This window comes from Equus przewalskii, chromosome 28 (assembly GCF_037783145.1).
Source record: "Equus przewalskii isolate Varuska chromosome 28, EquPr2, whole genome shotgun sequence".
In the NCBI taxonomy this organism is placed as follows: domain Eukaryota; kingdom Metazoa; phylum Chordata; class Mammalia; order Perissodactyla; family Equidae; genus Equus; species Equus przewalskii.
The window spans coordinates 5,114,746-5,137,190 of record NC_091858.1 but is presented as its reverse complement, the minus strand read 5'-3'; the positions used below and the strand labels follow the sequence as shown (position 1 = coordinate 5,137,190).

At 34.3% G+C, this 22,445-nt stretch overlaps 2 protein-coding genes across 45 annotated transcripts in view; both read right to left on the bottom strand.

Annotated features, from left to right (window-relative positions):
* LOC103543289 (disintegrin and metalloproteinase domain-containing protein 18-like) overlaps positions 1 to 22,445 on the bottom strand; it is a 466,882-nt gene that overhangs the window by 301,198 nt on the left and 143,239 nt on the right. The gene's annotated exons all lie outside the window — the stretch shown is intronic.
* Positions 1 to 22,445, bottom strand: part of LOC103544809 (disintegrin and metalloproteinase domain-containing protein 5-like) — a 160,508-nt gene that overhangs the window by 123,901 nt on the left and 14,162 nt on the right. For 17 of the 37 annotated variants that reach the window (XR_011534333.1, XR_011534332.1, XR_011534331.1 and 14 more), the window contains 7 exons: positions 21,535 to 21,613; positions 21,187 to 21,263; positions 20,188 to 20,359; positions 19,206 to 19,271; positions 10,095 to 10,166; positions 9,736 to 9,899; positions 8,862 to 8,943 (listed from right to left, as the gene is read on the bottom strand). Coding sequence is in view for 10 of the 37 variants with exons in the window: in XM_070598798.1 (XP_070454899.1) it covers positions 8,862 to 8,943; positions 9,736 to 9,899; positions 10,095 to 10,166; positions 19,206 to 19,271; positions 20,188 to 20,359; positions 21,187 to 21,263; positions 21,535 to 21,613 (712 nt within the window). In the remaining 27 variants the exon portion in view is untranslated. The remainder of the gene's footprint in view (positions 1 to 8,861; positions 8,944 to 9,735; positions 9,900 to 10,094; positions 10,167 to 19,205; positions 19,272 to 20,187; positions 20,360 to 21,186; positions 21,264 to 21,534; positions 21,614 to 22,445) is intronic. The other 20 variants (XR_011534336.1, XR_011534335.1, XR_011534334.1 and 17 more) reach the window with 3 other exon arrangements.

Sequence of the window (22,445 nt, the reverse complement as noted above, 5' to 3'; positions counted from 1 at the left end):
AGTGGCTACACAATGACCACATCAACTTCCACAGGCACCACACCAGGATGGCCCCCTTGGCCTACAACTTCTCCAGTGAGAAGAGAGCCCAAGGTGGGCTTCCAGCTCCCACAGAAATTTAGGACACTTCCTAGGAGGCCTACTCAGGTCTCACCTCATGGGGTTCACTGGAGGAATCCGTGGAGCTTGACTACTAGGGATTAGATGGAGATGGAGAAGGGGGACAGGGCTCATAGCAACCAGTGCTCAGATCTTGGCAGACCACATTCCCACTTGCATTGGCACCTGAGCAGAGATCCTACCCAGTAGCTCTGCCCATCTGCAGAGCTGAGCCAGTGGCCCAGTCTAGCCAGGGAATTCTGGCAGTGGTGCCTGATTTGGGTCCCCAGGCAACAAGCCAAACCATACAAGCCATGGAGTCCATTCTACAGACTTACTCTGACAGGGAAGCAAATGTGAAGCCCTGCTTAACTGATGAGTATAGCCTCCAGTCCTGCCTGACCAAGAAGCCTAGCCAGAGAACCCAGGAAGCCAGGGAACCTTCCAACAACCATACTTGGGCAGAGAGCCAAGCCAGCAATCCTGCCCAACTGTTAAGCATAGCCTCTGGCCCTGTCTAACAAGAAGGCCTGAACAGTGACCCCAGACATTCTTGAAACCCAGACTATGGTACCACCCAGCTACAAAATCCAAGCTACAGCCCTACCCCAGAGCAGAGCCTAGCCTGTGGCCCTGCCTGATTGCAGAACAAAGCTTGCAGCTTCACCCAGGAGAGGGAGCCCAGCCAGTGACCCTGCCCAATGGTGAAGCATAGCCTGAAGCCCTGCACACTGAAGGACTCTGGACAGTAACTCTGCCCCACTACAGAGCACAGTCTCTAGACCCACCCAACAGTGGGATACAGCTGGAGGCGAATCCTGACCAGAGAGACTGGCCAGTGACATTGCCCAACAGCACAGTGGAGCCAGCTGCCTACCTGATCACAAAGCCTAGCCTGGCGCCCTGAAAACTTGGCAGCATAGCCTGTGGCCTCAACAAACTGCAGAGCACAGCCTGAGGCCCTGTCCACCCACAAAGCCCTGCTTGCAGCCCCTTCTGAACACAGACTCTAGCCTGCAGCACTACCTAGTTGGTTAGCACATCTTTAGAACCCATTTAACGAGGATCCCAGTGGAGCCAAGCCCATGGCCCTGTCCAATCAAAGAATCTAATCAGTGGCACCACTCTGGAAGAGACAACAGCCTGCAACATTCCCCTACTAGAAGTAACCGCAGAATGCAGTTACTGAAGGCCCCAGCTGATCATGGAGCAGAGCTAGCAGCCCAACCCCCAATCAGGGAGCACACCCAGTGGACCCACTTGAATGCAGAACCCAGCCAACAGGCCCACATGACTGCAGTGCCCAGTCAGTGGCAGGTTTACTGACCACACAGCACAGGTAGTGGCCTCACACAAATAGAGACCCCAATAGCAAGCCCCACCCACCTATGACACTACCAGGCGACGATCCAGTAATCAAACTTGGTGAACGTCTGTCCCTGCTGAAGCAAATCTATAAAGTCTGGGAGAGGCGACCACTTACTCAAATGTACAAGAATCACAAAGACTAAGGAAAACATGACATCACCAAAGGAAACTAATAAAGCTCCAATAACTGATCCTAATGAACTGGAAATCTATGGAATGTCTGACAAAGAATTCAGAATAATCCTCTTAAAGAAGTTCAGTGAATTATAACAACAAACAGACAACTAAACAAAATTAGGAAAATAATGCATGAATAATATGAGCAGTTCAACAATGACATAAAAACTATCTAAAAGCAATCAAACAGAAATCCTAGAGCTGAAGAATAGAATGAGTGAATAGAAGAATTCAATAGTGAGCTTCAACATCAGACTCAATCAAGCAGATGCAAGAACCAGAGAACTACAGGATAGGTCATGTGAAATTATTTGGTCAGAGAAACAAAAAGAAAAAAGAATGAAAAAGGGTGAAGAAATTCTATGGAATTTGTTGGACATGATCAAACTAAACAATATATGTATTATGGGAATCCCAGAAGGAGAAGAGAAAGAGAAAGGGATAGAAGTCTATTTAAAGCAATAATGACTGAAAACTACCCAAACATTGGGAGAGAGAGAGACTTCCAGATTCATGAGACCCAAAGGACCCCAAATATGTTGAACCTAAAAAAGGTTACATGAGACATATCATAATTAAATTTTCAAAAGTCAAAGACGAAGAGAAAATATTGAAATCAGCAGAAGAAAAGTGACTCATCACATAAAAAGGCATCTCAATAAGACTATAAGCAGATTTCTCAGCAGAAACTTTGCAGGCCAGGAGACAGTGGGATGATATATTCAAAATACTGAAAGAAAAAAATAACTGTCAACCAAGATACTATACCAGCAAAGCTGTCCTTCAGAAATAAAGGACAGAACATTTTTTTCAAATAAACAATAATAGAAGGATTTTATCACCATTAGACCTGTCTTACCAGAAATGCTAAAGGGAGTTCTTCAAGCATAAACAAAAGGATTCAAATTCACAGCATAAAAACATGACTGTGTAAAACCCAGTGGTAATGGCAAATATATAGACAAAGTCAGATTCACTAATATGGTAATGGTAGCACGTAGTTCACTTACAATTCCCATTTAAAAGTTAAAAAACAAACATATTAAAAATAACCATAACTACAATAATTTTTTATTGGATACACAACATAAGAAAGATGTAAATTGTAACAGCAACAACTTAAAATGTGAGTGGGGATTAGTAAAAGAATAAAGTTTCTGCAGGCTATCTTAAAGTTAAGTTGTCAGCCTAAAATCCGATGCTATAATATAAGATATCTTATGTAAGCCTTATGATAAGCACAAAGGAAAAAGCTGTAACAGGTATACAAAATATTATGATAAAGGAATCAAGCCATACTATTACAAAAATGTATCAAATCACAAAGAAAGATAGCAAGGGAGGAAGTAAGGTACGGGAAATTTACAAAACAGTCAGAAAACAATGAACAAAATGGCAATAGTAAGTCCTTCCCAACCAATAATTACTTTAAACATAAATGGATAAAAGTTCCCAATCAAAAGACACAAAATGGTTGCATGGATTAAAAAAAATAAGATCCAACAATATGCTGCCTACAAGAGAATCATTTGACTTTAAGGTCACACATAGACTGAAAGTGAAGGCACGGAAAAATATATTCAAGGAAATCATTAGCAGAAGAATGCAGAGATAGCTACACTTATAGGACACAAAGTAGATTTTAAGCTAAATATGGCCAAAAGAGACAAAAATCTCATCATGTAATGATAAAGATCTCAATCTATCAAAGAGGTGAAAAAATTGTAATTATTTACATATCCAATATTGGAGCACCTAAATATGTTAAGCAAATACTAGCAAACTAACAAGGAGAAACAAACATCACTATAATAATAGGGATTTTAATACCTCACTTTCAACAAGAGATAGATCATCCAGAACGAAAATCAATAGGGAAACAGTAGATTTGAACAACACTATATACCAAATAGACCTAAAAGATATACACAGAACATTTCATCTGACAGCAGCAGAATATACATTCTTCTCCATTGTACAGACAACATTTTCTCAGATAGATCATATATTAGGCCACATAACAAGTCTCAACAAATACAAGAAGATCAAAATTATATCAAGCATCTTTTCTGAACACAATGGTATGCAACTAGAAATCAATAACTGGAGGAATGCTTTAAAATTCACAAATACATGGAAATTGAGCAACACATTCCTGAACAATAAATGGATAAAAAAATAAAAAAGGGAATTTTTTTAAATCTTGAGACAAATGCAAGTGGAAATACAATATATCAAAAATTACGGGATGCAGTAAAAGCAGTTATAAGAAGGACATTAATAGCAATAAATGCACACGTCAATAAAAAAGAAAGATCTGAATCTAACTTTACATCACAAGGAAGTAGAAAAAAAAAAACTAAGCCCAAAATTAGCAGAAGAAAGGAAATAATAAGGATTTGAACAGAAATAAATGAAATAGAGAATAGGAAATCAATAGAAAAAAATGTAAAAACTAACAGTTGGTTCTTTGAAAAGATAAACAAAATTGACAAAACTTTAGCTAGAGAGGACCCAAATAAATACAATTATAAATGCAAGAGTAGACATTACAAATTATACCACAAAAATACAAGGAATCTTAAAAAACTACTGTGAACAATCATACATCAACAAATTGGACAACCTAGAAGAAATCAATAAATTCCTAGAAAAATATAATCTACCAAGAATGACTCATGTAGAAGTAGAAAATCTGATCAGACTAATAACAAGCAAGGAGATTGAATCAGTAAACATAAACCCCTCAAAAAATAAAAGCCCAGGACCAGATTGTTTCGCTGGGCAATTCTACCAAACATTTAATGAAGAAGTAAACTAATCCTTCTCAGAATATTCCCAAAAATTTAAGACAAAAAAATATTCCCAAACTCATTTTAAGAGGCCATTATTACCCTGAGACCAAAGCCAGATAAGGACATTACAAGGAAAGGTAGATAATAGACTAATGTCCCTGATGAATATAGAAGCAAAAAGTTATCAACAAAATAGAAGCAAATCAAATTCAACAGCATGTTAAAAGGATCATAAACCATGATCAAATGAGACTCAGCCCTGGGATACAAGGAGGATTCAACATACACAAATAAATAAATGTGATATATCACACTATTAAAATGAAATAAAAATCATATGATCATCTCGACAAATGTAGAAAAACCATTTGACAAAATTCCATATCCATTCATTATTTTAAAAAACATCGCAAGAAATTGAGAACAGAAGGAATGTACCTCAACATAATAAAGGTCATACATGACAAACCTACAGCTGACATCACACTCCAACAATGAAGGGTAAATCTTTTCCTCTAAGATAGGGATCAAGAAAAGAGTGCCCACTCTCACCACTCCTATTCAGTATAGTACTGGAAGTTTTAGGCAGAGCATGCAAAAAAGAAAAGGATATAAAAGGCAATCAAATCAGAAAGGAAGAAGTAAAATTGTCTGTCTTTGCCGATAACATGATCTTATATATAGAAAAATCCTAAAGACTTCACCAAAAAATTGTTAGAACTAATAAATTCAGTAAAGTTGCAGGATACAAAATAAACCTACAAAAAGGAGTTGCATTTCTATATATTAACGAGTTAACTGAAATAAAAGAAATTACAATAGCAATAAAAACAACAAAATATTAGGAACAAATTTAAGCAAGGGAGTGAAAGGTCTCTACTCTGAAACCTGTAAGGTTCTGATGAAAGGCATTGAAGAAGACACAATTAAATGGAAAGATATCCCATGTTTATGGATTGGAAGAATTAATATTGTTAAAATGTCCATGCTACCCAAAGCCATCTATAGATGCAATGCAATCCCTATCAAAATTCCAATGGCATTTTTCACAGAAATAGAAAAAAAAAACTAAAATTCATATGAGACCACAAAAGACCCCAAACAAACAAAGTAATCCTGAGAAAGAAGAACAAAGATGGAGGTATCACACTTCCTGTTTTTAAACTACACTACAAAGCCTATCATAATCAAAAATGTATGGAACTGGCATAAAAACAAACTCATAGATCAAGGGAACAGAATAGAGAGCCCACAAATAAACCCTTGTATATTCAGTCAACTAATATTTGACAAGGGAGCCAGGAACATTCAATTGAGAAAAGACAGTCTCTTCAATAAATGGTGCTGGTAAAACTGGATAGTCATATATAATAACGAAACTGGACTCCTATCTTAAACCACTCACAAAAATTAACACAAAATCAACTAAAGACTTAAAGGTAAGGAGTAAAATTATAAAACTCCTCAAAGAAAACAGTAAAAAATCTCCTTGATGCTGGTCTTGGCAATGATTTTATGGCTATGACATCAAAATCACAAACAATAAAAGCAAAAATAAACAGGTGGGACTACATCAATATAAAAGGTTCTGCATAGGAAAAGAACTAATCAACAAAATGAAAAGGCAACATACTGAAGGGGAGAAAATATTTGCAAATTACACATCTGATAAGGGGTTAATATCCAAAATATATTAAGAAATGGTCAAAGGACCTGAATAGACAGTTCTCCAAAGAGGATATTCAAATGGCCAACATATACATGAAAAGGTACTCAACATCACTAATCATCAGGGCAAGGCAAATCAAACCCACAATAGCTATCACCTCACACCTGTTAGAATGGCTATTATCAAAAAGGCAGGATGTAACAAAAGTCGGCAAGGCTGTGGAGGAAATGGAACCCTTGTACACTGTTGATAGGAATGTAAATCAGTGCAGCCACTATGGAAAACAGTATGGAGTTTCTTGACAAAAAGAAAAATAGAACTACCATATGAATCAGCAATTCTGCTTCTGGGTGTTTATGTGAAGGAAATGAAATCACCGTCTCAAAGAGATATCTGCACACTGTGTTCACCACACATCATTCACAATAGCCAAGACACGGAAACAAGCTAAGCGTCTATTGACAGATGAATGGATAAAGAAATTGTGACATACATATGTATGTGTGTGAATATTATTCAGTCATTAAAAAAAGGAAATTGTGCCATTTGGGACAACATGGATGAACTTTGAGGGCATTATGCTAAGTGAAATAAGTCAGACAGAGAAAGACACATTCTGCATGATCTCACTTACATGTGGAATCCAAAACAACCAAATTCATAGAAACAGAGAAAAGATTGCTGCTTGCTGGCGGGGAGTGGGTGCTGGAGGCTGGGAGTGAGTGAAAGTGGTCAAAGGGTATAAACTTCTAGTTTCTGGGATGTAACATACAGCATTGTGACTATAGTTAATAATACTGTATTGTATATTTGAAAGTTGCTAAGAGAGTAGATCTTAAAGGTTCTCACCACACACACTCAAATGGTTACTATGTGAGATGATGGATGTGTTAACTAACCTTATTGAGACAATCATTTCACAATACATACGTAATTCATACTGTACGTCTTAAACTTACATAATGTTACATGTCAATTACATCTCATTAAAGCTGGAAAAATCATGGATCTGACATGTTAAATTCAGCAAAGTTATAGGATATGTAGAAAACATAAAAATCAACTACATATGTATAACACTAGCAGTGAAAAATTGGAAGATCAATTTAAATAATCAATACTAGCTGCAATAGCATCAGAACATATAAAATACCTAAGAATAAATTTAGCAGATGTGTTAAAACTCTACAGAGAACTTTTTAAAAACCTGAGTAAATGGAGAGAGAAATCATGTGAGTGGATTGGAAAGTCCAATGCTATTAAGATGTCAGTTCTCCCCTAATTGGTTCATAAACTACACACCACCCCAATCAAAATCTAAGTGAGCATTTTTGTGGGTGTGGAACTAGACAAGCCAATTCCAAAATCTATATGAAAACACAAAGTTAAATACAGAAAGTACAGTATTGAGGAAGAACAAAGTTGGAGGACTTAAAGTGCCTGATTTCAAGACATTTAGTAAAGCTACTGTGTTTAAGGAAAAAGTTCTAAACTTTAAAAAAATATTTTAAAATATTATGATTGCTATCTATCTTTTAAAAATTTAATCTTCAAACTGCTTGTTGCTGGTATAATATCTACTGCTGGTTCTATCTTTGTCTCTGGTAGTTATATCTACTTATTTTATTTCCTATATTTGTATTTTTAATATTTTTATTATTATATTTTAATTTTATACTGACATTTTTACAGAATTCTTGCTTGAATCATATATTAGTTCTTTTCCTTTACAAATTTTTATTATGAAAATGCCAATCAAAATTAAAGTCTGAAGAATGGCACCAGGAAAACACAAATACTAATCCACTTATATTCAATAATTCTTATTATCTTCAAGACCTGAATCATTGGTGATGGTCTTTCCTCAAACTTTGCCTGAGGGAGGACCAAAAGCAGAAGCTGAGAATAAAAACAAATTCCTAGGAAATGTCTGATTGTTTTTTAGCTATGGTAACAAATAACTCCCAAAACTGGTTTAAGATTTACCCAATCACTCAATATGTCTTTTATAGTAATGGTCATAAGTACATAACAGAACTGCTTTTAAATCTGTCTAAACTGTCAATGGCAATTTACGTTGTTGTACATGTTACTAAAAGTCAACCAACTATTCAAATGGGTCAGTATAAAAATCCTAGTACAGACTTCTTTTGCTGAAGCACTCTCAACTTAGTTCACTTCTCTACTTTCTGTATAACTTGTTGTAAAAGGAATATAACTCTTCAGTAAGAGCTCTTTCTCACTTTCCCCAGAAAGATGTAGATTATGAATATTTGATGGCAGTTTCTTCCTACAACAGTCTGCTCCTTCCAAACATACAATAAAGAATTGAATGCAATGATAAAATAGTTCTCTTAAAATAGAAAAACTAACGAATGTCACTTAGAAAAGCACATGAATGTACAGCAATTGTCAATTTTGAGAGAAAAATGGATAATATGTTTAACAACTAACACTAAAATTGCATTGATTATATAGTGAATATCCATGCAAGCGTACTACTATTCAAAACATTAAACTTTGACTTATAAAGGCCAAATAGGTTTTTTTAATGACATTATGTTCAGTTCAATTTATAAATGTTCTATTTTTTGAAGGAATTATATACAGTTCAATTTTTATTCTCCAACTTAGTAATATAAAGACTATTAAAGGATGAGTAAACTACATGATATGTTTATTGATGCTTTAAAATATTTAGGAAATTGTGAAACATGAAAATCATGAGAGCAAACTGGATAATAATTACATACCAGGACAACTCCTGCAGCATAATTCTTGTCACATATCTTTCTAGGAAATGTGGCTCCTATAAATCTAGGCTGTTTCTTGTAGCTAAAAAATAAAATTTTCCTCACAATTGCATTAGAGAATAGTATTATTAATGATGGTAATTTTAATAGCAGCAAACATTATTGAACAATTACTATGTCTAAGTAACATGCTACTCTGAATTAAACTATTTAAATACATTTTTCTCAAACCTTCCATGTTGAGAATATTTCAATATGTATTTATAAATTTTGAATTTGACAACATCCAGAAGTATAATAAGGGTGAGGCCTAATAGCTTATGCAAAATGCCATTGCAGTAAGGGTTATAGTTTTTGTTTTGGTTCTCTCTACTTTTATAAAAGCCCGGAAAATTCCATTTTCTGTGATCTCCTTCTTCATTTATTCACTAAAGATGAATGATTTTTCTGTGCATTAGATTCTAGATAGTGCAAAAATTCAATGTATTCAAGTTATTAGAACATAAAAACATAATTATTCAGATGAGAGACAAGAAGGCAGAGATAAGATAACAGGTAGTAAAAGTTATAAGCCAAGGGAAAACAAAGAAGTCATATCACTCATAATTTACCTCCTCTTCTTATTTCAATGTGTTTATGAAATATTAATTTTATCAGATAATTTTATGTCAGTTGATCAAAGTTTTTTAAAGTCTTCCTTCACATTAGTCCCTTGAGGACAGGACTTTAACTTATATTTTTATCCTGTCACATGGTAGCTATCAAATTTAACAACACAGATAATATTAAATAAAGTTTACTTTTCATAATTAACATATGAAATCATTTTGGGTTATTCCTTTAATGCTATGCAAATACACAATACTGTACTCACGCAAATAAGTATGCAGTATGATAAGGTTGGAAGAGATGTGTGCTTTTCCAGTTTAAAAATCTAAATAATATATTATTAGGAGTCCCTGTAGTAGAAATTTTGTTTTTATTTGACCAGATTTCTATGGAAGATATTACAACAGTCATTTTTAATTGGGTAAGCATCTAAAAGGAGAAGATAAAAAAAATTAAATAAATTTGAATATTATGTTAAACTTTCATAAAAATACATTTAAGACATCTAATTCAATATTTTGATTATGGAAACTCTTCAACAGCACAGCAAAATACTATACACATCAATTCATATTACCTATACTTTTACAAAGTATATAAACAAAATAGTTTTTAAAAACTTACTGCGTTAACAAAGCTAATTATCTGAATAATCTTCTGTGTTACAGCCTTTATATCAGAGCCCATGTAATCAAACTGAAAAAGATAAATTATTTTTAAGACTAGTGGATGACACTAATATATCATATACCCCTTACACGTATAATGTGCTATATTCCAAAATAGCTATGGGGCCACATTCCAAGTGAAATCCTGGAAACCAATAATGACTATCAATAATAATTTATTTAAAAACATAAACAGGGACAGGCCCGGAGGCCTAGTGGTTAAATTTAGCGTGTTCTTCTTTTGTGGCCCAGGTTCTTTTTTGGTGGCCCCAGGAGTGCACCTACATCACTCATCTGTCAGTAGCCATGCTGTGGTGGCAGCTGTCATACAAGACGGAGGAAGACTGGCAACAGATGTTAGCTCAGGGCAAATCTTCCTCAGCAAATTAATTAATTAATTAGAAATTTAATTTATATAATAAAGACATTTAATAAAATGATTTTAAACAATGTTTCAACTTGGGCATTACTTATTGTTTATGAAAATTGAATCATAAATTTTTTAATGTGGTATTTCAAAATATAGTTATTTCTAAAATAATACATATAATCACAGACCAAAAAATACATGCATAACAAAGGGAAATCTAGAATGAGAGGCTCACTGTTATAGTGATCCTGGATACTATATTCAGATACATCCTTTCACACCACGGAGCAACTTACATCTAACTTCTTCTTTATTCCAATAAGCTGTTTCTTTGTCTAATGCTTAAAAATGTCAGCACAATATGAGCTTTGCTCCTGAGTTTTCATTGGAAGACCTCAAATATTTCATCAGTAAGTGGTGTTCAGTTTAAGGTAAGTATTTTGGATCATGTTGAGAAATACCTAGTTCTAAATCTCCCTATATACTAAAGCTTTTATAAAAAATAGAGTTGAGCTTCTATCAAAAGTCTTTTTGAAGCATACCAAAATGATTTTCGTCTTTTGACTTATTGATGCAATACATTTCGCTGATATATTACTTAATATTAAACCATCATTACATTCACTAATATACTATGGAAAATAATATAATATTTTGTTTAGAAGTTTGTAGCTTTAAGAAAAATGGGCCTGTTGCTCATGTGTGTGCACACACACTTTGCATAATTGAGCAAATGAAATGTTGTTTACTAAATATTAGATCATTACCTAAAATTGTTGCATATTTTTCCTATATCCTAGAATTATATTAGCATATGAATTGTGTCTTCCTGAAACATTTTAAAGAACTCTCCTTTAAAATGGTCTATCCCAAACATTAGCAACTGATCCATTCAAATTATTTTTTTCCACCTTTTTGAGATATAATTGACATACAACATTGTGTAAGTTTAAGGTGTACAATGTTATGATTTCGTTTAAATTTTTATCTCCTTTGGAGAATTCATCAAATCTGTGTTTGTTTGAATCTTCTCCAAGGCCATGGTTATATCATCTTCATCCTTTTTAACACCATAACATGTTTTCTTCCTTTTTGCTTAATTATACTTTCTACCTATTTTTTTCAATAAACCAGCTCTTGAATTCACTTATCCATTTTAATGTTTCTGTTTATCATCAACTTATGCTTCTTATTAATTATTGCCCATTCTCCTTATATTTCTCTTGTTTTACAGCTTTAAAACTTTAAATTGAAAGCTTCATTTATACATTTTTCATTCCTACTTTCCTAATAGCAAATTCTTTCAAAAATATGAGTTTCCTCTGTGTCTAGTTTTGGTACTATCCTCTGTGGTAGGCATTATCCCTATTTACCAACATTCAGTTATCTTCTAGTTCAGGAACTCTTCCTCTTTAAAGAAAGGCATGGGCCAGGTGATTTACTTTGGCCGATGAAATGAGGGCAAAAGTGATGAATGTCACTTCTAAGGGGAAGTATTTCCTTATCGTGGCTCATACCCCTTTGGGTCTGCTTTTCTGTTGGCTTGGCAATCAGAAAAGAAACTATCCATATGGAAATGCCAAAAAAAATCCAGGCATTCTGGAGTGGTGAGCCAACACATAGAAGACAGCTGTTCTGGAGAGTCACCCAGACCCATGGCTGATGTCGCATGAACGAAAAATAAACTGTGTTTAGCCACTAAGATTTTGCACTTATTTATTACCATAGCAAAACCTTGCCTGTCCTGATTAATACAAACTCTCTAAATTTTGAAATATTGTATAGAATTCATTAATTTCTAAATAGTTTATAACTGGGTTTTTTTTCAACATTGAAAAAGCTACTCATAATGGTATTTAAAATTTTTCATTTTATTATTTTTTGCCTTATCTCTTTTTATTCCTTATTGTTTTAATATATTGTGACAGAGTTTTGGCATATAAGTTCTTACTTTTACAAAATTATGGATATTTTCCTTGTGACCTAGAGATGACTACCTTTGCATACATTTGCTATACATTTTCCACAGATATCTATAGACATTTGAATGTATATGGCACCCATTCATAAGCCACAAAGGTCAATAAGTGTCTAGTAAAGCAAGCTGATAAATAATTTGATCTTTATGTGCTAGCATTTATTATTTGTCTGTCTCTTAAAGGCTAAAAGAAATGCTTTACTGTGTTCCACTATAGCTTTGGGTTTTGTTAGTTTCTCCTGAGTATTCCCAAAAGTTTTGCTTTTCCAGTTTCATCATAACACACTTGGCAACTAAATGTTTATTATTAGAAATACATCTTTAATTTGAATTGTGTTTTTCAATATAAAATATCCCTCCCATTCTTCTACTTAAGACTTTTTATCCTGAATCTTACTTGATCTAATAGTAATGTCATCCTGATTTTCTTTTTGATTACTAACCTTGGCACATTTTTGTTGGTCTTTTAATAAATGTTTTATACCTAACACTGCCATTTTGTTTTAAGTTGTCTCATAAGTGTCATCTAATTTGAGATTCTTAGCACTTTAACAGGGACATTTAACTCACTCACATTATTGTAATCAATAAAGTTGACCCATAAGTTTCTATTTTCTTATTCATGTCCTCACAGTATTTCCTTTTGACTTTTGCCATATTATATGAGAATATTTTGGGTTTTCTTTCTGTGATGATTTCAAGGTTATACATTTAACATTGTATATTCAGATATGTTTAAACATTTTAAAACAAGTTTCTTCATTTTTATCAACTGGACCCACCTGGATAAGAAGACCTTGATCGATCAGAAGATGAAAATCAAAAATTTTGAGGATTCATCAAGGTTTTAACTATTTTTTCTAAAATAGTTAATAATGCTTACTAGGAAGATGCTGAATATGGCTACGTAAATGAGGCAACACCACACCCTATCAACTGATTGGAGGCAGCAGTGCATTTCTCTTTCTTTTTGACTTAATGATAAAAGCCTATTTAAATAATTTTTTGAAATGCATGTTTATTTGTGACTACCCTACTCTAAAGCTTTTAGGTCAACTTTATTGAAGTATAATTTATATACACTGAAATTCACCCACTTTAAGGATTCATTAATTTTGGCAAATAGCGTTTACTTTTTATTTTGAAAAAATTCAACCTACAGAAAATTGAAAGTTTTCAGACTATCCCTACATCCTTCACCTAGATTAAGTTATTATTAATGTTTGCCACATTTAGTTCTTTCTATATATCTTTATCTATCTGTATACAGATGTGGATCGGGGCATGCATTGTTCATTTTGCTGAACTATTTGATAGTAAGTTGCGAATACCTCAGATGTAGCTTGTAAAAATAAGGATTTTCTCCTGTTTTCCCACTATACAATTATCATGTCCAAGAAATTTAATATTAATTCAATAATACCTAATATATAATATCTATATGTCATATTTAATAACTGTCTATACATATATATGACATATCTATATTTCATATCTAATGATATGTAATATCTACTGTCAAATATATAATATTCTTGGGCAGGGAAGGTAATCTGTAGCCCTGCCCATCTCCAAATACAGCCTCCAACCCTGCTAACCAGAACTCCTGGGAATCTCAGTAGCCCACCCTGCAGCCTCGATTGCAGTAGCACTTGAGTGGAGAGCCCAGCCAGTGACTCTGCATCTGCAGAGCCAAGACAGTGGCCCTGACTGGCCAGGGAGCTTAAGATGTAGTTCTGTCTGAGTTGATCCACAAACAAAGAGCATTTCTGGTCCGGGGCCTGTTCTACAGTACAAACTGGGCAGGAAACTAATTTACAGCCCCATCCAAAGCTGAATACAGCCTCTAGCCCAGCCCGACCAGGAAACCTAACTGGAGCTCTGGGAATCTGTGTAGCCCATTCTGCAGCTCCAATTAGAGCAGCACTTTACTGAACAGCCCAGGCCGTGGTCCCACTCATCTGCAGAGCTAGAATGGTGGCTCATCAGGCCTGAGAACTTGGTGCATAATTTTGTCTAATTCGATCCTTAAACAAAAGACTGACCAGAATTAAGGCCTGTATGGGGGCCCTGCCCAGGCAGGAAAACTAATTCATAGCCCAGCCCATGGCTGAATATATCCTTCAGCCCATCTGATCAGGGAACCTATCAGAGTACACAGGATGCTGCAAAGCCCATCCTATAGCACTGTTTACAGTGGCACTTGAACAAAAACACAGGCTGCAGCTTTCTATATTTGAAGAGTAAAACTGGTAGCTCCAACTGGCCAGGGAATTCAGTACAGAGTGTTTCCTGACTTGGGTCCTTACACATAAGCTGTGGCTACAGGGCTCATTTTGCTGCCACACTAAGGTATAAAAGCTAATTCATAGCCCCACCTCCTGCTGAGTATAGACTCAGTCTTGAGCATCTAGGAAGCCCAGCTAGAGAATCCAGGGAATTACAAAGCCCATCCTACAGCCTCACGTGGGCAGGGAACTAAGCCAGCAGTCCTATACAACTGTTCTCAGCCAGCAGCACCCTACCCCCAACCTCAGAGCTCATGAAGTAGCCTCATCCAAAAATACACCCTGATAGCAAACCCCACCTGCCCAACGACACTACCAGCTGACACTGCCAGAGTCCCAAGTTAAGCTGAATTAACATGTTAAGGATTAACAAGGATTTTCTCTGCCAAAGCAAACTTGTAAAGTCTGGAATGGAGATAGCTTACTCAAATGTTCAGATATCAATGTAAGGAATCAAGGATCACAAAAAAATCGGGAAAATATGACATCACCCAAGAAAACTAACAAAGCTCCAATAACTGACCCTAATGAAATGGAAATCTATGAACTGTCAGACAAAGAATTCAGAATAATCATCTAAATAAGCTTAGTAAACTACAAGAATATGTACAAAACTAAAGAAAATTAAGAAATCAATTCATGAACAAAATGAGTTCAACAAAGTAATAGAAACCATTAAAAAAAACCAAAAAACAGATATCCTAGAGCTGAAAAATACAATGACTGAACTGAAGAATTCAATAGAGAGCTTCAACAGCAGACTTGACCATGCAGAAGAAAGAATCAGTCATCTGTAAGACAGGGAATTTGAAATTATGCACTGAGAGGAGCAAAAGAATAAAGAATTAAAAAGAGTGAAGAAACCCTATAGGACCTATGACAAATAACAAAAATAAAAAATATCCATAATATGGGAAACCAGAAGCAGAAGAAAGAGAAAAAAGGACATAAAGTATATTTATAGCAATAACAGCTGAAAACTTGCCAAATCTGGGAAAAGAAATAGAACTCCAGATCCATGAAGCCCTAAAGATCCCAAATAGGTTGAACCCAAATAGGGCTACAATGAGACACATTATAATTAAATTTTCTAAAGTCATAGACAAAGAAAGAATTTTGAAAGCAGCAGAAATCACATACAAGTGAAACCCCATAAGACTAGCAGCAAATTATTCAACAGAAAATTTTCAGGCCAGGATAAAATGGGATGACAGCGGTGCTGGAAAAACTGAATCTCTAATGCAAAAGAACTAAGTTGGACCCTTACCTTAACTCATATACAAAAGTCAACTCAAAATTTATTAAAGACCTCAATATAAAACCTAAAACTACAAAACTCCTAGAAGAAAACATAGAGGAAAAGTTTTAGGACATTGGATTTGGCAACGATTTCTTGGATATGACACCCAAAGCTCAGGCAAAAAAAAGTAAAAGTACACAAATTGTATTACATTAAACTTAAAAACTTTTATGCATCAAAGCAAACAATCAACAGACTGAAAAAGCAGGCTACAGAGTGAAAAAAGTTATTTGCAAAACATATATCTTACAAGGGTTAATATATAGAATATATAAAGAACTCCTACAACTCGACAACAATGAAAACCAAGTAATGCAATTGAAAAATGGGCAAAGGACTTGGAATAGACAATTCTCCAAATAAAATACACAAATGGCCAACATGTGTATGAAAAGACACTCACATCACTAATCATAAGAGAAACAAATCAAAACCACAGTGAGCTATCACCTCACAGCAATTAGGATGGCCACTAGCAAAATAACAGAAAGTAACAGGTGTTGGTGAGAGTGAGGGGAAATTAGAAGCCCTGAGCACTGTTGGTCGGGATGTAAAATGGTGTAGCCATTTTGGAAAACAGTATGGTGGTTCTGCAAATAAGTAAACATAGATTTACCATATGTTCCAGCAATCTGACTTTTGGGTATACACTTAAAAAATTCAAAGCAAGATCTCAAGGAGATATTTACACATCCATGTTCCTTGCAGCAATATTCACAACAGCCAAGAAGTAGAAGAAAGCCCAATGTCCATTAATAGGTGACTGGATAAAGAAAAGGTGGTATAAACATACAATGGAATATTATGCAGTCTTAAAGAAGAAGAAAATACTGTCACATGCTACAGCATGGATGAAACTTAAGGACATTATGCTAAGCAAAATAAGCTAGTCACAAAAGGACAAATACTGTGTGATTCCATTCATATAAAGTATTTAGTCAAAATCTCAGAAACAGAAAGTAGAAAGGTGTTTGCCAAGTGCTGGAGGGAAGGAAATGGGGAAATTAGTGTTTAGTAGGCACAGTTTGTTTCCAAAAGGCAAATGTTCCAGAGATCTGTAGCACGATAATGTGAATAGACTTAAGACTACTGAACTGTACATTTTAAAATGGTTAAGATGGCAAATTTAATGTTATGATTTTTACCACAATAAAAAAATGATTACACAGTTTAATGCACAAAACTAGGAAACAATCCTAGATCTGACTCTAAACCGTGTATGTATAACTGATAAATCTAGTTTACTATGAAATACAACAAAAGGTACATCTTGACTAGAAAATAATTAGAGAAATGGGTAACTTCCCACTGGTGGGCTATTTCAAGGACGCTGGGGGAACTTCGCAGCAACCTTCCCACTGGGCTTCACCAAGGCCACAGCCACTCCTCACGTCTGCCACTGGTAACCACATAGCAATGGATATTTGTTTAAATTAAGTAGTTGGTACCTCTTTAAGTGTATCCCTATACCTCTGAAATCTTAATAAAGAACACTTTCTCTGTGAGGAAAGAAGGAGTTAAAAAGTAATCCAGTAAAAAGGAAACAGAGAGAAAGCCAACAAAGTTTTTAAGATAGCTGTATCGTTAAAAGGCTACCAAATTAGACTTAAAAGGGTCTGAGCTTGATAAAACTCCAAAAACATCTCTCAGCTCCCAACAAAATAAAAAAGTGGTTATTGGTTTAAGCCACTAAATTTTGGAATAGTTTGCTATGCAGTAATAGATACACTTATCTTAAAGTCCACTTCATCTAATATTAATCTGGCTAAACAAGTTTTTAGAGTTTTTGTTTTTATGGTATATTTTCACAATCTTTTACTTTCATAAGTGCCATATTTTAGATACATCAGTTGTAAGCAGAACATGTGCATGTATGTGTGTTTGTCTTGCATGATAATCTCTGTCTTTGCTTTCAATGGATCTTTATCTTTGTTTTTTAATTGCAGTACTTTGTCCTTCTACATCTAAATAACTGTATATTTGAGTTAAAATCTTTTATCTTAACCTCAGCATTTAAATTTGCCCCACATTTACGAAACAAATGCTTAATGTATAATGTTTTTATTTTCCTTTATTTCCTTCTTTTTTTTTGATTGATTACACTTGAAATTCTGCTTTCCTACTTCTAATTGCTTTGTACTTTTACAGGAATATGATTTCAGAGTATGCACTGGATTTGTACTGAGTCAACATAGCTATACTATAAAACCCTCTGACTCTTTAGTGAGCCATACACTTCAATTTTTGTTAACTCTGACAACATTTAGCTCAGCTTCCCTGTTTCTGGAAGAAACAGATTCCCTTATGGGAAATAATATTTTTATTTTACAACATATCTTAAAATATTAATATCTGAAGGTTTTCTGGATCTAAATCCACCATCTTTTGTTTTGCTAAACCTTGTTCACGGTGGCTAATTTTATTCCAGATTTTGAGCTCATATATGGCTGATATTAATCTATGAGAATCCTACTTGAAGATACATTTCTCCAGAACTACTATCTGCTTCCATTAGGTGCCCTTGGATTTTACCAACCTGGGACAAACGTTGCCTTATAGCTTAGAATCTCCTAACCACCTATGTTTTATAAATTCAAAATCTTAACACATACAAGATCTGAAGTTTAGTCATGAATCCTCAATACGAGAATTTCGTTTGTTTTTCTGTAATTTCATGTACCTAGAACTGAGAACAAAACAGATAACTTGTTTTCTCCCTTTGCTTGAAAGAAGCAGCATATTTATTTTTGTAGACTACCCTTCCAATTAGGCCGAGGCAGTTAAACATTATTGGTGCATGTCAGGGTTGAGGGTTTGGAGGAATTTTAATCTGTACTTTCATTGAGGATGTAGTCCGTTTTTTTTAAAAAAAGAAAAATTCCTGACAAGCTTTAGAAAATGAAAAGATGCTTCCTTTTACAAAAGCAATTAGAGAGATCTTATATAAAAAATAAGTGAATTAACAAAAACTTAGTTTATTCACAATTTTTAAGCACTTATTAATTGCAAAAGCAAAATAAACATTTATCAAAACACAAAAAATGTTTAAAATTTTTATTACATCATTGAAATAAAGTTAAAAGACAAATATTAAATCATTTAAAAATAACAATACATAAAAAAGGACCTACCAGATTTTTATCCACAACAATATACATTTCAAGATATCGAGGGAATGACTTAAACGATTCAGTTCTCTGAAAAACACACAACATGGGTCCTGAGGAATTTCCAAAAATTTACCTTCTATTAAAATTTATCCTCAGAGATAAACTGAGAGACATGTTGCTACTAACATGACTATAACAAGACTGTGTCAAATACAAAATTTAGCTACCATTCAGAAAATTTCAGTCTAAAAGGTGCTTCAGGTTAATAAGAATTTTCAACGATATTTCAAGCTAGATAAAAATTCAGATATCTTTTGATTTTAGCAACAGCTGAAATTGAAAATTGAATTTTTATAACAAATTGAAAGTTTATAACATAAAGCTTTTCTTTCCTCAGTCTTGTGATAATTTTCACAGTAACTACACATGGACAGATATTCTGCTACAACTTATTAGGAAACTACTTTTAGCAAACAATAGAGTTTAGAAAAATATTACTGAAGTGTACGGTCAATGGCAGCTCAGGAGAGCCAGGTATCTTACTGATGGCAATTTATAGGTCTTTCAGGAGGAGGAGCTCATCACTTTGCTTAACATGTACCTATGTAAGCCACTGATATTCATTTCTGAACTCTCATGAAACAATGATTTAACTTAGAAATCCAGATCACATAATATTTTCACCTAAATTATCAGAGTAATTGAGGAAAATGAATAATTTACACTAATTATCCAAATGCCCACATGTGAACATTATTTATTTTGCTTTCTTTAATCCTATATTCACATACTGGTTTCTAAGATTAATTACCTAAATTTTTGCTAGACTTTAATAACAAGCATAACAAAGAACTTAATTTCATTCTCTATCCATTTTAAAAGTCATACAGGGCCCTCACGAAAAAGTAATTTTATGATTGTAAGTCACTAAATTTTGCTCTGAAAGTATTTTTCGTTTCACAAAATTATACTAATAAGTTAAAATTAGAAAGTCAACACTTACTTTTGAACTTTCTCTCATTTGAAATTCTGAATTACGGCTGTAAGTTTCATCTTCTCCTAAGAGACGAATATTAGCGTTATCATTTTTTTCCTTATAAATCATGTGCACGAATCCTGATATAGCCTCCATTGGTTCGATTCCATATGAGACGTTTTTAATCTGCAATGTTCCCCTGAATGTTAAGATAATCAAAAGAAGTCTGAAATGATTCTACCAAAACTATAATCTAATATTCTAATAAGAAATTTTGGCCAGGATTTTTTTTTTCACATTTAAAGTTACCTTAGTTTTTCTACTTTATCTCTTTATTCTTTCAGGTATTACCCGGGAACTGGACCGGTGATACCATTGGATACGTATTGCTTTATATTAAAAATACTCCGAGGGAAATATTTTGATTATCTTAAAGAAAGCATGTTAGTGGAATGGATTCACGTGCTTTAACAAGCTATGACCCTTGCCTTTAGGGTACACATTTTCTAAACAAGCCCATAGGCTGTATAGGCACTTATCATTAGTATCAGGTCCCTTTTTTCTTTTTAAGACACTTAACTCTCCCCTGACACATAGTGCCCTAAATCATTTGTGTGTGCGCTGAATTGGAGGTACTACCTGTCTACAAACAACTGAGAGTAGACCCAAAGTGTCTATCAGATTCAGACATTTTACAGCTGTCACTCATTCTAGGAAATTAACAAATGAGTAAAAACGTAAAGAATTTGGGAAAACTACAGACGTATGGACCAATCAACCCCCTCCTACACTCAAGATTGTTCAAAGCCTCAAGCAGCTTATCCCATCAGAATCAACAAGTAGCCTCCCATCAGGAACCGATGCAGCCAGGGTGACCAACTCTATTTTATCAGTAATTCTGGTTCACTCCTTAGGGAACGGGAATAACACAGGGACTGCAGAACTAGAAAAGATACAGGGAGGACCAACTTATAGACCTGCAGGGTCTAATACTGGCAAATAAAATATTTTTAAATGGGCTACAACCTGAGTCCTGAACAAGTGTTGAGTGACACAAGAGAATTTGGAAAACCTGCAACATATCCATGGTAATTGCAATCCATCTGGAAAAAACCACACAAAGAAAAAGAAATGGATAACTTATTTTAAAAATAGACATCCCCCAGATGTGTCATTTATATTTACTACTTTAGCTACCTTAGGACTTTAATGTGAATGGCAATTGCCCAATGAAGTGGTGCCAGGTAAAAATAAGAACTAGTCCAGGTTATTCGATTTTAGTGAATATGCAAAATAATATTCTAGTAATTTCAGAATATTCATATTTTTAAAGAAAATCCAGAATAAGAAATCTGTAAAAATTCTAGGTCTTACCTGAGCTAACAAAGGCTTAGAACGTTGGGTATCATCTTTGTCATAAGAATAAACAACAAAAACTGAAGATAGAAATGATCTAGGCAGAAAGCACAAAAACATGCTCAAGTTGTGAAATATAAAACAGAAAAAATTATTCTTCATAATAGAAATTTTCTTTTTTGCTGAGGAATTTAATGTAGTGCCAAATATCTTGGCATATCCTATTGTCCAGATACTTTTCTGTCATTTACAATAAATTAGGTGCTGAGGGAGGCATTTTAACTATAGTGACGTACAATACTAAAATGCATGATAACAAACAGCCCAAATTGCTAGAAATATCAAATGGTGAAATAACACAGGTCCCAATTTCCAGCATAGAACTTTCTTATCTTTGTCTTTATTGCTCATTGATTCCAGAAATTAAACCTGAATCTCAAAATTAAAATTTAGTGTTATGACAGAACTTAGACAGATTTTCTTGGCATCACTATAAATTCCTATTCACTAAGTGTAGCTAATTACCAAGTTCTTTTCAATAACTTTGGTCAGAATTTTCTTTCATTTTCCTTGAGAACTATTCAAAAACTTGAAACCACTTCTGTCAATCAACTCACATAACCTCCATGTCACCTCACTTTCAGATCACCTGTACCCACCCTCATTCCTTATCTTTATTTCTAGAGGATGACTACTCCTTTTGTTCAAAGCAAACTCTTAACAGTTGTACTACGAATTTCATCCTGTGCTATATAGTAAAGACACATACTTTTTCGATCCTATAATTTCAAACTTCCTCTCTACTGTTTTTTTGTCTCAATACTATTTAAAAGTTTATTATCAAGTCTTTACCACTCTAAATAACTCTCCCTTGACCCCATGTCCTACTTGAGCTATTCCCTATGTATTTTCAATTCTGAACAGATTTT